The sequence below is a fragment of the Trachemys scripta genome, chromosome 10 (genome assembly GCF_013100865.1).
Source record: "Trachemys scripta elegans isolate TJP31775 chromosome 10, CAS_Tse_1.0, whole genome shotgun sequence".
Classification (NCBI taxonomy): Eukaryota; Metazoa; Chordata; order Testudines; family Emydidae; genus Trachemys; species Trachemys scripta.
This window is the reverse complement of record NC_048307.1, coordinates 459,443-475,963: the sequence shown is the minus strand read 5'-3', so window position 1 is coordinate 475,963 and position 16,521 is coordinate 459,443. Positions and strand designations below refer to the sequence as shown.

At 50.5% G+C, this 16,521-nt stretch overlaps 1 protein-coding gene across 1 annotated transcript in view; it reads left to right on the top strand.

Annotated features, from left to right (window-relative positions):
- Positions 1-12,918, top strand: part of IL21R (interleukin 21 receptor) — a 32,616-nt gene extending 19,698 nt beyond the window's left edge. Inside the window, exons 5-9 of the mRNA XM_034783610.1 lie at positions 6-57; positions 446-623; positions 2,303-2,390; positions 3,435-3,519; positions 10,962-12,918. Coding sequence (XP_034639501.1) covers positions 6-57; positions 446-623; positions 2,303-2,390; positions 3,435-3,519; positions 10,962-11,879 — 1,321 coding nt within the window. The 3' untranslated portion in view covers positions 11,880-12,918. The remainder of the gene's footprint in view (positions 1-5; positions 58-445; positions 624-2,302; positions 2,391-3,434; positions 3,520-10,961) is intronic.
- Positions 12,919-16,521: the final 3,603 nt, after the last annotated feature.

Genomic DNA, 16,521 nt, shown 5'->3' with positions numbered 1-16,521 from the left:
CCCAGTGGCTCCCTGCAGGGGAAGTCATGTGTTCAGACCTGTCTAGCTACCAACAGTGTGATAGATCAGAGCATGGCATTTCAGAGGGGAGCTGGGGGTCAAAGCATCGCCTTCTGCAAGGAACTAGGGAAGTGCTAACCCATCAGTGCTGGAATAAAGATGGATGGGCTCGAAAACCCAGACCTTGACACCCACAAGACTTTGAATGCTTACAAGCTAGGTCTGTTTTGTGGGCTTAGGCCTGTCTCCAGTGAGATGTCATTGCTATTCAGAAGGCAAAGCAAGAGGATCAGATGGTTCTAAAAGGTTACAGTTAGTTGGTCTAATATTGAAACTGACACTTTCTTAGTCAGAAACAGAACCTTTGGGGGTGGGGAGCGAGAGAGGGCTGGGAATGAACCCTCAACTTCTGCTAAAAGCTGCTTTGGTGTTTCACTTTGCACAGAATCAGAAGAGTAAAGTGATCCCAGAGGACGAGCGAAGCGTGGTGCTCCTGCCACTGGAATTCCAGAGGGGGACAGACTATGAGTTCCAGGTGCGAGCCAAGCCCCGGCCTGGCTCTGACTACGTGGGGGTTTGGAGCGAATGGAGTTCCCTGCTAACCCTGAAAACTGAACCTGAGGGTAAACAAAGCATCAGCCCCTCTTTGCCTTCCTGTCCTTGCTGCATCCTCCCCTGTCTGATGCTAGCCAACAGTTCCAGAAAGTCACAGCACAAAGCTCAGCCCATTGCTTGTTCAGCCCTCTAATGGAGCCAATAAACCCCCAGATTGGTCTGCCAGACTCCAGATTTATTAATCTGGGCATCCTGCAATGCCCACCTTGTCTTGGGAGCATTAGGGGAGGGTATGTTGAGGTGTACTGGGTATTGGATTATAAACTGATGCTGATGTAATTTGGGCACTTTGCATTGGTTTTACAATACGTAATACACCTTGAGTTTAGAGGGCACGGCTATGCTGCATTTTCAAACGCATGGCAGCAAGTCTCAGAGCATGGGTCTACAGACTCAGCCTTGTGAGGCTCACACTATAGCACTAAAACACTGTGCAGACATTCAGGTGCAGCTGGATCTTGGGCTCTGAACCCCCTCACCCCCAGACTTCAGGGCCTCAGCTCCAGCCCAAGCGTAAATGTCTACAGAGCAGACTTTAGCACTGTAGTGTGTGGGCCTGGTCTCTGAGACTCACTGCCCTGGGTTTTAACATGCAGGTAGACATAACTAGGGAGGCACTGTCATCTGAAGACAGAGCAGTGAGGGCTATTACCAGTTCTCTTTTAAATGTTGGCCTTCCAGGATCCTGCTGGCATCATGATAGTTTTCAGAAATCGGGACAGTCTGAGATGATCAGGTTCCATTATTGGAGTTCAGGGTCCCCCATTCAGATCCAGGGGGTTGGATTCAGGGAGCCTGCTTTCAGATTTGAGTTCAGGGCTCTGACTTTTAGGACTGGGGAGTTTATATCCAGCTTTGAGACTGGGGTTTGGTACAGCAATCCGGCATTCACATTATACAGCATGTGATTCTGACTCATGCATAGAGCTCATGCCAGTGCACAAAGCAACATAGGTAGCATATTTGGCCAAGTGGGTAGAGGGTGCTTCCACCAGTGCCTTGCAGGAGTATTTCCTCAAGTTGTGCAGGGGGAGGGACTAGGACTATTGGCATATGGCAAAGGACTTCCACCAGCCAGAGCCGGGCTCTCCCCTGAGGCATATGACAAGGGTGCTTTCTGCTCTGTGTTGTAGGTTTATGTTGTAGATGAGTCCATATGATGTCTTTGCATCCCTCCCCCTGCACCCCAGGCCACTTGCCTGCCTCATCATCCAGGCCCCCTTTACTTGCCTACTTCTGAAGCCACTGGAAGGTGTCCCAGGCAGGTGCTAATCAGACACAGCTGACCAATACCAGATCAGGGGTCCTTGGTACAAGGAGCTGCACATTGAGTCCTGTGTCTCCTAATAGAAAGTGATCCAAGAAAGTGCGATGTCCGCAGGGTGCGGCTCTATCAGAGCTGTGGACAAACAGCCCAGATTGCAGTCAGATTCTGTGCTGCCCATACCCCTGCCATGGGAGCGATACCATCTGGGCTCCCAAAGAGGAAAAGAAATGCCTGACCCCAGTTCCAGAGAGCTGTGCCGCAGGCCAGCGCCTCAGAGCTCACAGGAAAAGATTTGGGGTGTTGCGATCCCAGTGCTTTTCCACCCCTCTGTCCTTGACCTCTCCTGCTTTCTCTGGCATCTTTAGACAGAAGCCGAAATGCAGGATAAGAACTGACTAACCCTGCTTGGTTTGCCCTCAGAGAGCCCAGGAGTGCGATGGCTGGTGTCGCTGCTCGCCTTTGCTCTGGTCGCTGTCTCCGTCACAGTGTTCCTGACGAAACACCAGAGGTAAGAGCACACAGGGGGTGTTGGGAAATACTCTGTTCGGCATCTGCTCTATGTGACCTCCCAATCCCAGGTTTTCTGATCATTGTCAGTCCAAGTCAGCAGTTAATCAGCGACTGTTTGCACAGCGCTGTTCCTCTTCCCGGGAGGCGGGGAGGGGATTTCACTTTCATTAGTAACCCACCATGAAAGGCACAAAGACTCAGCCCTCTCCTGTGATCTCCTGGGTGAACAGGACTGGGGCAGTGCTTGGTGGACTCACAGCCCTGTCTGTGCCCACAGCACTGCCCTTCCCAGAGATCTGCTGCTGCCTGTGGCAAGGTAGCTCCTGGGCCTTTGTTGTTAGCACGCTGACTCCTCAGCCCTCCCCTTTCTGAGGGGACTCTGCCCTCTAGCGGAGCCCTGCTTCCAGTGATGCCCACGTGGGCTGGACTTTTCGCCTGCCCTTCTGAATTGGGAGCACGGCTAATTGCTGCTTGTGTGAAACCCACAGCACCTGGGGCAAGGTGAGAGTAGAGTCTCTAATGATCCAGATGGGGGCACCTGGGAGCAGAACCCAGACCAGGCAAAGTGACCTGCTCCAAGCTGGGGGAAGGAAGGTCCCTGGGGTTTGTAGCCTCCGGGGAGCCTGGGCACTGGGCATTTCCAGGCCTGGGAGACCATTTGTAGAGTTGGGGGGCAAGGACCACAAAGTTCGGGGGCAGAAGCTGGGAGCCTTTTTTCAAGACAAGCCTGGGGCCTGAGCATTTCGGGAGGGGGTGCTGAGCATTATGGGAGGCAGGGCTCCAGGCTCACATGTTTGTTGAGCAGAGCCTGGAGGCCACGCCAGTCGAAAACTCCATTAGCCTGGCCCATCCTGAGACACAGGAGGATGGAGCATCACCAAGAGGGCACATAGGTCCATTTTCTTAACAGAACTCACTCAAGGGGAATTAGGCTCCCAGCAAGGCCTGGGCAGGCGACTCCAGCTGCTCAATCCCAGATGCTTTGGCTTGGGCCTGTGAAACATGCCTGACACTGAATCCTTGCTCTTGCTTTCTGTTCCAGCATATGGAAAAAGCTGGGGGTTTTCATCCCGGATCCTGCTCCCTTTTTCAAACCACTTTACGTGGTACACAACGGAGATTTCAAGGTATAAATGGAACAAATCACGTCCACGAGCAGAGGTGCACACTGCAGAATTAAAACAAATGGCCCAGTTCCTTCACTCAGGCTGGGGCTTTCCAGAGGAAGCGGTGGGAGGAGGAGTCTAGTGCAAGAGAATCTCAAGTGACACTTGGGTGCAGGTTTGAATTTACCAGTGTGTCTGCCTGTGGAAAGAGCAGGCCTGCTGGCCAGCTTTGGGGGCTGTGGAGAGAATAATTTGGGGGAGTCTTTAGCTCTCCACTTTCATTTTCAATCTTCAGTTTTCTTGGCCACTTCGTCATTTTACCCCCTTGGGGCACCTTTTACAGCAGTAGCACAGCAGATTCACTCACCCTAGGGGAGCTAAACCGGCTCTGCACAGCCTCTCTGTGCTGCTTTGTATTTGGGCCTCTATGTTTTCACTGCACCAGAGTATGGCTCTTGTGTTGCACCTTAGTATCATAAAGATTTTACACCCAGGACATAGCTGGCAAAGCACTCTCTTGTATACCCAGTAGCCATCTGAGTGGTCTATGAGCTGCAGTCTAGGACCATTCTCATTCCAGTCTTCTGCTTATGCTGGGAACCCAGTGTTAGGCCTAACAATTCCCCCTAGGAGATATTTTAATCCAGAGAGCGGTTGTAGGTAACAGCCTGGAAACATGGTTAGAGCTGGAGGGGTAAATAACCAACCCAGTAACATTTGTCAAGCTGCAGCTATCGCTGAGTTAGGTGCGTATCCCTCTGAAGTCATAAGAACATAGGAACGGCCAGACTGGGTCAGACCAAAGGTCCATCGAGCCCAGTGTCCTGTCTTCCGACAGTGGCCAGTGCCAGGTGCCCCAGAGGGAATGAACAGAACAGGTAATCATCAAGTGATCCGTCCCCTGTCGCCCATTCCCAGCTTCTGGCAAACAGGGGCTAGGGACACCATTCCTGCCCATCCTGGCTAATAGCCATCGGTGGACCTATCCTCCTTGAACTGATCTAGTTCTTTTTTGAATCCTGTTGTAGTCTTGGCCTTCACAACATCTCCTCTGGCAAAGAGTTCTACAGACTGTGTGTTGTGTGAAAAAATATTTCCTTTTGTTTGTTTTAAACCTGCTCCCTATTAATTTCGTTTGGTGCCCCCTAGTTCTTGTGTTATGAGAAGGAGTAAATAATACTTCCTTATTTACTGTCTCCACACCAGTCATTATTTTATAGACCTCAATCATATCCCCCCTCAGTCATTTCTTTTCAAAGCTGAAAAGTCCCAGTCTTATTAATCTTTCCTCATACAGAAGCCATTCCATACCCCTAATCATTTTTGTTGCCCTTTTCTGAACCTTTTCCAATTCCTATATATCTTTTTTGAGATGGGGCAACCATATCTCCACACAGTATTCAAGATGTGGGTGTACCATGGATTTATATAGGGGCAATTTTCTGTCTTAGTCAGTAACTTTATCTAGTTCATAGAATATCAGGGTTGGACGGGACCTCAGGAGGTATCTAGTCCAATCCCCTGCTCAAAGCAGGACCAATCCCCAACTAAATCATCCCAGCCAGGGCTTTGTCAAGCCTGACCTTAAAAACCTCTAAGGAAGGAGATTCCACCACCTCCCTAGGGAACCCATTCCAGTGCTGTTACCCTGATTCTCGTCTCACTTCAAAACAGCCAAACTCTTTTTTGATTTAATCCTTAACAGGTCCCTCTCTGGCTAAATGGCATGCAAAGAGCAGGGTTCACGATGCAATTCTGATGGACTTTAAAGTGAGGCGAGAAAACTGTGAATTTCAAGTGTGCTTTTCAGTCATAGTCCAGAGGGGACCCTGCCATACAATGGATGAATGGGGATAATGCCAGTGTCCAAAGGCAGATTTCACATTACCTCATCTTCCTACACAATACCTGTTGTTAAAGCAGCTCTTATTAGAGGCACTTCAAAAGCTACTTCTTGTTTCTGTTTCTTCTCTGACCCCCTTGGGAGAAACACCAGCTGCGCCCTAATGTAGAGACTTTAGCCAGGTGCCCAAAGAGACCGTTGATTAAAATGGTAAATTTTCATATTTTCTGCTCATGAGTTCATGCAGAACAAAATAAAAAATGCCTCCCATTACAGTGCCTCCTCCCAGCTCCCCTTCTGATGTCTGCTCTCTTCTTCCATTTCAACCTTACTTCGCCACTTCCCTTCTTGCACCTGCACTAAACTTATCAAGCCTATCATGCTCCTCTTACCTCACTTATTGCTGAGGAGTTTGAAACACGTTTCTTTATTACTGGGTGTTTCTTCCTGAGGCTGATCAGCCATGGTATCTACACCGGGGACTTTGCCATCTTGTCTCTCTCACTGGAGTCATTCTGATGCCTCAGCATAAACCGCCTTCCCTGCACATGACCCTATCTTTACTGCATAATAGTTGAGCGGTTACCTAAGCCCCAAAGCCAAGCAGCATCTGACTCCCACAATGAGTTCCCAGTTTTGCACCATGAGACGCTAGCTCAGAATTGCAGAAAATTACAATATATAAAAAATGGACTAGAATAGTATATTGAAAATATTATTATGCCATCCCATAAATGAATGGTAGGTCTGCACCTGGCATACCATGTGCTGTGTGGTCACAGCATCTCCAACAGAATATAGTAAAAATAGAAGGTGTTCGGAGACAAAGAAGTGAATTGATTATAGGCCTTGAGACAGTATGTATCATGAGAAACTGAAAAGATTGGTGTAATTAGTTCGGAGGAAACAAAGAAGAAGGGACTTGACAGAGGTATACAAAATACTGCCTGGTCTAGAGGAGAATCACTGCACACTCCCATTCACCCTCTCTCATAACACAAGAGCAAAGGGACCTTAAAGGTCAATGAAAGGCAACACACTTAAAATTGATAAAGGAAGGAATTTTTGTGTAATTCACAATAAATATGTGGAATTCACTGCCACGAGATATCATTGAGGCCAAGGGCTTAGCAGAACTCTAGAAGGACCGGCTGTGTATCTGGCTAAAAGCGCATGCACAGTTACATAGAGAAGATAAACAATATAAATGTATATCTCCTGTTTCAGGCCATAAGCCAGCTCAGCTCTCTGATAGGGTAAAGAAGAAACTCCCTCTCAGCAGGGTGAGGCTGCTAAGGTCTCTTACTAACTCCCTGAAAGGGACCCTCAAGTGCTGCCACATCCTGCCCCTCTGGTACCCTTAGCCCAGGGGTGGGCAAACTATGGCCCGTGGGCCGGATCTGGCCCACCAGCCGTTTTAATCCGGCCCTCGAACTCCCACTGGGGAGCAGGGTCTGGGGCTTGCCCCACTCCGGGGCTTCAGCCAGATAGCAGGGTCAAGAGCCGCTCCACGCAGTCCCTGGAAGCAGTGGCATGGCCCCTCTCTGGCTCCTACGGATAGGGGCAGCTGCTCTGCACGCTTCCACCACCCCAGCACCACCTCCACACCTCCCATTAGCCGGAAACTGCAGTCAATGGGAGCTGCAAGGGCGGTGCCTGCAGACAGGGCAGCGTGCAGATCCACCTGGCTGCGCCTCCACATAGGAGCTGGAGAAGGGACATGCCACTGTTTCCAGGAACTGCTTGAGGTAAGCGCTGCCCACAGCCTGCACCCCTGAGCCTCCTCCCGTGTCCCAACCCCCTGCCGCAGCCCTGATCCCCCTCCCACCCTCCAAACCCCTCGATCCCAGCCTGGAACACCCTCCTGCACCCCAAACTTCTCCTCCCCAGCCCACCCGAGAGCCCGCACCCCCAGCTGGAGCTCTCACCCCGCCATGCCCCAAACCCCAGGATCAGCCCTGATCCCCCTCACACCCTCCGAACCCCTTGATCCCAGCCCAGAGCACCCTCCTGCACCCCAAACCTCTCCTCCCCAGCCCCACCCAGAGCCCGCACCCCAGGGGTGAAAGTAACTTAAAGGACTTATCGGTACGCCGGAGCCCTGAGCAGGGGGGTGTCCTCAACCAGAAGAGGCGTGGTCTCAACGGGAAGAGGGGGGGCCTTTCGAGATTGAAAGGCCCTGGGGCTCCGGCTGGGGCTCCGTCTGGGAGCCCCAGGGCCTTTAAATCACCCCGGAGCTGCCAGCTGCAGAGGCGGCTGGGAGCCCCAGGGCTCAGGGGTGAATTAAAGGGCCTGGGGCTCCAGCCGCCGCGGAGCTCTGGGCCCATTAAATCACCACAGGAGCCCGGCTGCCGGAGCTCTGGTGGCGCTTTAAAGGGCCCGGGACTCCCCGCAGCAGCTGGAGCCCTGGGCCCTTGAAATCACCGCCAGGGAAGCTGGTCCAGTCCAGCATGGCGTACTGGCTCTTGCCGGTACGCCGTACCCGACCATACCGTCTTACTTTCATCTCTGCCGCACCCCCAACTTTCACCTCAGCTCTCACCCCCGCCCCCCCCAGAGCCTCCTCCCGCACCCTGAACTCCTCATTTCTGGTCCCACCCCAGGGCCTGCACCCCCAACCAGAGCCCTCACACCCTCCTGCACCCCAACCCCAATGTTGTGAGCATTCATGGTCCGCCATACAATTTCTATTCCCAGATGTGGCCCTCGGGCCAAAAGGTTTGCCCCCCTGCCTTAGACGGAGGCTGAGCCAAGTCAGACAAGAGCCTGGAGCTTGGAGCTAGTCCCAGCTGTGGTTCCAAGGCAGCCCTGGGAGGCACTGCCCGCTGGAGCTCAGCAAGTGCAGCCAAGTCTACTTACTACCCTGAAAGGAGGGGGCGAGGCAGGGGCCGTGCTGACCAACCACTGAAGTAGGGCAGGTTGGGGAAGCAGAGAAGTGGCCTTGGGGGAACTGTGCTTTCCTGTTTGTTGCATGGAAGGAATGTACATTTGGAGACATTTGCTGATTTGGTGTCAGTTTGGGTTAAACCAGCACCCCTGAGATAACCCCCAACCCCGTAGGCGACAGGTGTTCAAACTGGAGTGACTCTTTTTCATTGTCCTCAGCAGCCCTGCCCTGAGCACTGCTGATCCCAAAGGATCTCTCAGCGCTCTGGAGAGAGTCACTTCCTGCTCTGGGGTGGAAAAGTGACAGCCGTTCTCCATCGGACTGGGACAGAGGGTTTTGCCCGCTCTGTTCCTCGTTGGGCTGCTGAGAGGGAATGAAAGGTCATTCATTTCTAAGTTACAAAATGGTGAAGCTGAGAAACTTCTGGGAAATTAATAAAGTTGCAGAATAAAGCAACAGTCGCCCACACAGTTATCAGCCGCAGCACGAAATGCACAGACAAGGGCGCTACAGAGGATGTGGTGACCTTGCTAACACCTGAACAGGGACTTTATTACCAGCTGGCAAAAAACAACTGTTCTAGGACACATTCAACCACAGTCTGTCTGCACAAAACCAGGCAGCTGAGAAATTCTCTTCAGGTAGCACTGAGGGACAAGGCAGTGGGAGCCCAACACTCAGTAGACTTGTCCCGCTTGTCCCTTCTTAAATGCTTTGGAGTCTTGGTAGCAGCTGTGGGTAGCAAGTGCTGGGGGTGTGAGGGTCACTTATGGCTTTGTTTTCACTTACTCTTTACTTTGTGAGGATCCCTCCGTAGCTCTTTGCTCTCCCCAGGCAGGGGCTTAGCCCAAGGCTGGTTGTTGTCATTTTTTTATTATTATTTTTAATTCAATGAAAATCTGTTCAGTAATTTCTGAGTTATAGAAGAATGAAAAATAGCTCCAAAGCTGCTCTGTTTACAGAGGATGGTATCCCAGCACCTTTGGCTCTCTAGGCCCATTTATTCCATCACGATTCCCATACCAGCCCCGTCCAGAGCTGGTGGAATGAAGGGTCTCTCCATTTTTGTCTGTGGATGTGCCCGGCATACTCTAGTCCTGGATCTGGCTGGCAGGGAATAAGTGATTCCCATTATTAAGTGCAGACAGCATTGTTAGAGAACAAATTGCAAGAAATACAGACAGAACTGAAAGCAGGGTAGTAGTGCTTACTAGTTATTTCGTACAATTCTTGTTGCACGCTGAGTGGAACTGGACCCTTGGGAGAAGGAGTGAGAGATAGCGGGCGAGCAGCAAGTACTTTCTGCCTGTTTAACTCCAAGAAAAGGGGTTTGCGCTTTTTTTGTAAACAGCCTTTTGCACGTCTGAGCACCTGCCCATTCCTACCCTTTACAGCTCACAGACAGCCAGGGTTAAAAATCAAGTAATCAACATAAACCTTATGATTGCAGCTTTAAATGTATGTTTTCCATGTCGCGTGTGAGACGGTAACAAGCAGTATTCCAAACCTGACCCCCAACGTTTCACTGCTCTTTCTAGTTAGACTGAGAGTAGTTTGGGGCAGGAACTGTGTTTTTCTAGATATCTGTAGAGCACCCAGCACAGTTTGGGCACTTCTGCAATATAAATGATTGATATTAATTAGTATAGGGCCATTGGAACAACATCTGGTTTTAGCTAGGGCTTGTCTTCACTACCTCACCGGCACAATGCTGACGGGAAAGTGCTCTTCCGTCAATGTAATTATTCCACCCCAACGAGAGGCGGAAGCTATGTTGGCGGGAGTGCGTCTCCCACCAGCATAGCATGGTGTGGACACAAGTTTAAGTCGATGTAACATACATCGCTCAGGGGGGTCGTTTTGTAACACCCCTGAGTGACGTAAGTTACATCAACCTTAGAGGTAGTGTAGACAAGCCCCTAGAGTTTCAAAGAGAATTAGAGGATTCAGCCAGGAGTGATGGCTGTGAAATAAAGACAATGAAGTATTTATTCTTCTTTGGGCCATGCCCACCGAGCATGAGGGCCCCCCCCCCACTTCAGACAGATGTGTCCCAGCCCCTAGGGGCTTATGAGCTAAATCATAATGTACACAGGACATGACAAGTGAGGGTGAGAACAGAGCAGAGGGGGGCGTACTGGGGCTGGGCAGGTCACACACAAAAACTCGGATCATGTACACTCCTAAGGGAGCAGAGGCCAGGGCAGTGCTGCAGCAAATGGGGTTTGGGGCATTCTAGACATGGGGGCAGCATGACCAGCAAGCAGAGCCCTGTGTGTAAGAGGATGCCAGAGAGCGCTAAGGCTGGGCTTGCTGCGTCGGATGCAGAAGGAGGCAGGGTCCCGGAAAGGGGTAGGGGCTGTGTGATGAGGGAGCAAAGGCCAGGCCAGGAGCTTGACCAGCAGAGTACAAAGGCAGGGACACACTCCAAGCTTGAGGGGCAAGTACAAAACAATGAAACAAAGAGCTAGATAAAACTACCTAATTGAATTGACTTACAGATAATTCTGCTGTAGCTGTTGGGTCTGGCAATAATGCCACTGAAATTCTTGCCATTCCCGGTCAGTTAAGAGTCCGATTTCCCTCTGAAAAACAATTCAGGTCCTGGGGCAGCCGCAAGCCACAGCCCCACTGCCACCTCATACCACCCCTGCCCATACCAATGCGATTTTCCAACTGCTGGCCACCACTGAGTGCAGCGCTAATAACCTCTCTCCTTGTGTCTCTGTGCAGAAATGGGTTGGTGCATCCTGTACCAAAGCAACACTGGATTTCTTTGAGTGGGGGATTGTCCTTCCAGAAGTTTTAGAAGTTTACAGCAAACACCTTTCCCACAACACTGCTGCTGAGGAGCTGAAAGAACTCAATAAAGATCACCCTCGCAAGACCTGCGTGTCTTGCCTGGCCATGCACGGTCAGGACAGCCAGTCCCATCTGTCCAGTTTGAACAGTAGCAGTGGGATACAGGACCAGTCATATGGTCATCTCTCTATTGACACCGTAACTGTGGCTGATGAATTTACACCTTGTTACTCACAATGCAACTGTAACAATGCTCACAGGGATCATGAGCATCTGGATGCTGATGGAGAGGATGGCTACCCCAAGGTTAATCTTGACGGCGATAACAGTGAAATTTCCAGCAGTTTGCCTCTGGCTGCCCTGAGTGCACAAGATAACATAATTTCCTCGGGCTCCGTGTCTATGGAGCACTCATGGAGGAATGCAAGTCCCTCGGTGCACCATCTGATGGCAGAGGCCCTGGGAGGAGGGATGGGGAGTATTTTAGAGGCCCTTTGCCTGCATCATGAGCAGTGGGATTTAGAAAGTCCAGCTTCTCTGCCTTCTCCAGATGGTGAAAGTGTTTCCTATAGCGATGGCCCTTACGACTTTTTCTCTCCTAATACACGAACTGGTGATGGTTACCCAGCAATTTGCCTAGATTTAGACACCATTGACAGTGGATTTGTGGACTCAGATTGTGGGAGTCCAATCGAGTGTGAATTTGAGAAAAGCAGTCAGACCAATTCAGGCTGTAGTTCTGGATCCATCACACTCGAAAATGAAGGAGAGGACTTCCCACGGAGTTACGTCAAACAGTGGGTCTCCTGTCGCTCTGCCACACCACCCACTGGGACGCAGACAAACTAAGGATTCATGCTCCTTGCCATTTCCAAGCCTGTGCACTAATACAGGAGCCCAGAAAAACTATGCAGCACAACGGGAACAGAACCAAATTTGTTTAGTGCAAGCAGCCTGTATCTCATGCAACTTAAACTAGCAGCTGCACAGAAATTTGCCTTTTTCTACTCCTATCCACCCTAGGTTCATGTCACATCAGATCTGACATGATCACTTTTTGACAGCTTCTCTGGTCAGAGTGGTGCACACTGAGCTATGGAATTTCATTTCTTCCATGCAGGAAAAGCAGCTGCACCCTGGGAATGGACCTTTAGCTTGGGGAAATGCACAAGATTTTGAAGCCATGTTTATAAAGAGAATATGAAACTTTCAAATGACTCTTCCTCACTAGTCTCACTTGGCCTGAGAGTTTGGTGGCATTTAGAGCTTTTGTAAGCATCATCACCCAAATTTTAGGTGTGCAAGAAACTGAGCAGAACTCAAGTTTCAGGGCTAAGTTCCAGTCAGGCATGACTGTATATTCTGCAGACCAGAATCTTACTCCCTCATTCTTTGAACCTACATCTTAATGTCATAGTTTCTCAGCAAAGCAACACCTTCCAACTCCAGACAAATTCTCACCGCTTTAGGGGCTGCCTCTTTAAGCAACATCTTTTAAAATACCTTCTAAGCATGTTAATTATAGCATTGTAGCGGCTTGTAGATTTATGCAAGAAATGCAGGGACTATCTGTCTGTCTGTCTGTCTGTCTATAATGAAGCCCTGACCCAGGCCTTTGGGCACTACTGCAGTATAACTGTTCACCTGGACTAAACCTGGACTGTTCCTGCTTGTGATAGAGCCACTGCACTGGGACATGACACATGCACTGGGATCAGGAAAAAATTTGCCTCTGGGTGTTTCATGATTGCATTTTGTGTTAATGAGGATAACTGCATTGTAAAGTTAATATAATATTGTTAGTGAGTGTAAGGGCCTAGGCCTGCAGTCTGCTACATTTCCAGTGTAATAATCCTGTTCTGTCTGTGATACAAATAAACTCCTCCTTCCCCCCATCCCCTCTATCCTCCCTGTTACCTGGGATTCCTGCAGCCTCACCAGTTCTCCAAGGAGAGATCAGGCATCATCCAGTAGGCAGCATCAGTCACCATTCACAAGCACAGAGTAAAGGATCAGTGATCCAGGGTCAGGAGGAGACCTGTTCTGGGCTTGCAGAGTATCTCTGAGCCAGCAGGGAAGCTCTGGCCCAGAGGCAGCAGGCCTGGGCCTCTGTTCATAGGAAGTGCCCTCCCTGCAAAATCTTCAGCTTGGCTTGCTCATCAAGATGCAGAGAGCAAGGAGAGCCCTTCAGGCTCACTCCAGGGATTCCTCCCCGAATTCTGGAATTGTATCAAGCCAGGTTTAGAGGCAACTTAATGTCTGCCTTATGCCCCTGGATGTAGCCCCGTACCTCCCTGCAGAGCCCCATCCTCTCCAGCCTCAGCCCCTCTGCCGGATGCAGCCCCCTCTTGGCACAGCTCCTCTGCCCTCATCCCTCTATATCTCCGTGTGCAGCCTCCACTTCCTCCTCTGGCCCCAACTCCCTCCCCATTGCAGCTCTGCTCCCCTCCTTGTCTGCCTCCTGCTTTGGGGACCTGTTGCAGCTTCCTCGAGGTGCTGTGGGGTGTGCTAACCCACTTGCTCTCACGGGGGCAGCAGAGGAGCACATATGCTTGCTCCATCTCTTGCTGCTCAGCCAGAGACTCGTGAACAAACTCAGTCACTTTCAGTGCCTAGTTAGCTCTGAGATATTAGACCGTTCTGACCCTGACCACGCACAGGCCCCAGGGAGGGAAGTCCATGCAGAGATAAGACCTTTAAGATCTGCAAAGAGGGGCTTCCCACTACGGGCCCCCTCTGCCACAGCATCACCAACCCTAAGTGTCAAAAGTCACAAGCTGGGCCCCAAACAAGCATTAGATTTTTACAAACAATACATTCCAGGTTCTTATTTACCATCTGGTTGCAGAGCCCCTAGGCTGCACTTGGGTCATGTTTTCCTCCACAGCCATGAGGGCTAGAAACTTACCTTTGATTGCTTTTGAATGAAAGCTGAATATTCTCCTGTAATCACATGACTCAAAGAGCTGGGGCTTTGAGCGAAACATCGGCTACCGCAAAACTAATGACAGTATCGTGAGAGTTGGTGACCGTGCTACTGGCAGGAGGGGACTCCCAGCAGAGACCAGTTCAGCATGGCCGGAGGAGGGGCACTCCCAGCAGAGACCAGTTCAGCACGGCCGGAGGAGGGGCACTCCCAGATGGGACCAGCTCAGCATGGCTCCTAGCTGCTTGGCTGGGGAGAGACTCCCTTCCAGCTCATTTGGTAGAACTGCTGACTGCCAATTAGGAGAGGCCTAATGGGTTTCAAGTGTGGCATTGTGGCCAGGAGCTCTACTGTACCTACCACCTCATGCTGAGAGCTTGGCTGATCTCATGAACAAAGCAGAATCAAGCTGGGTTTGTACTTTGATGGGAGCCATCCAGGGAAAACCCAGCGTGTTGTGGCATTAGGGACTGAGGAAGGGGCACACGTCCTTCTGAATCAGCCCTCACCCCAGTGCCTCAGCACAGTGCTAAGGTATGCTGCGTGCATGCTCCACATTGGGGAGTCAATCGGGCTGCCTTCCGTTCTGGGTTAGTTGTCCCCACAATGCTCCGGTATGGTGCTAGGGAGTGCTGGCTTCCCATCATTATGGAACACAAAAATAGGGGTGTGGTCCCAGGCTCTTGGCCAAATTGCATCCGGCCTTCCTGCTCTCCCGCTGCTGTTTCAATTGGAAAATGGAGTCTTCTGCCTGACCTGGTATGCTCTGGGAAGGAGCTGCCATGTTCCACTCTAGCCGGGGATTGCACTGAGCTCCGTTTTGCACAGTTGGTTCAGTATAGTCTGTGAAGCGCTTTGGGGTGCATGTGGCTAAAAAGCAGTAGGGTGACCAGATGTCCCGATAAAATCGGGACTGTCCCAATATTCAGCTGTTTGTCCCGCGTCCCGACGGATGTATGGTCGAGACGCCATTTGTCCCGATATTTGGCTTCAGCAGCGCTCCGGCTTTTTTTTGCTTCAGCGGCGCCCTGCACCCCCTTGTGTCCCGATATTTTTTTCTTATTATCTGGTCACCCTAAAAAGCAGTGACATTCCCTTGCAGAGGACACACAATGCATCAACCATGGCGTGGGACTATGCTAACTCCCTGGGTATGCCCTAGTGAAGGCAGAGCAGCAGCACAGCAAGACCAAGACAGCCTGTGGTCACAGCAGAGGCTAAACTGCTCCACAGCTAAATTCCCATTTGGAGAATGGCCCCATGTTTTCTAACATGAATATCAAATGAAACTGGGAAGGAAAGGTCAGACTTTTACGAGCTGGTTGCAGAGCTCCTGAGTTCTGGTGCTTCCTTTTCAGCTGCCTGGGCAGTGCACGTTGGCTTAGTCATCAGAGCTCTTGGCCTTACAACACCTCCAGAGTGATTCACAAGCCACAGTGATGGGGAAAGGCCCTGAATGTAGGGTCCCAAATCCCCTCGCCAGTAAAGGAAACAAAATATGTCCGGTTTCACAGTAACCAGTTTACAAAGCTCTCTGGGGCCTCCTACTCTAAGTTCAGCCAGCTACATTTATCTCAGGGTGACCTTTAAGAAATAGATCCCATTTCAGAGGCACTCTGGTTTTTCATTGTCTGGTTTGGAGGATTCATGTTTAGGAAGCAAACCTACACAATGAGCATGAGGGTGGCATTTCCCAAGGCACGTGATGGTGGCCTCACTCCCCCATCAGCAGCAATGAGAGTTTTACAAGTGACATCAATGGGAGTAGAGCTAGGCCAGTGCTGAGCATGTTGGGAAATCCCACCCTACAGCTACATGTAGGGTGTACCACAGAGCAACATTGAGGAGCCCACTGCTACATGCAGGGCTCCCATCTCTAATATTCCCAACTTCACACACGCACACTCCCTGCCTGCCTCGCCCTTCTGAAGTTAACGCCACCCAAACAGATTATTGTCATGCCAAGCCTTGCTTCGCTGGCTTTAATCTCTCTCTCTGGCTCTCCTCTGACTGTTGTGATGCATCTCAGATACCACTGTGTAAATGACTGTGCAGGTAGCAAAGTTAACAGTAAAGCTACTCCTACCAGGCCATGGTCAAGTTCTTGACTGCTTTTCTAGGTCTCAGACAAGGGAATCCCTGAATAAGCCAGAGCTCAGTGTTGGGCTGGATACTTATTATTTATGCAGTGCCCAGACTTTGCTTGGTACCTTACAGAGCACAGGCATACAAACGTAGCTGAGCCTGGGGCATGAGGATGACAGCAGTCTCGCCGCTCACACAGGCAGGGCTAGGAAGTGTTTTTAGGTCACTTATAAAAAGCTCTTGTGCTCATTTTTTTTTAAAAACTCTAAGAAGGTATTTTAAGTCATTCAGCAAATAGTTCAGTCTCAGTGAAGTTGACCCCTTAATGTAAATTCAGCAACTGCTCCATCACTAATGAGTAATTGCAAATGTGGCTACTTCATATCAGTCTGATAATCTCAAAGAAACTTGTCATTGGTTATTGAGACTAGCTTTAAAACAAGGCACGGTGAACTCTGCTTTATTATACCAGAACTCTGC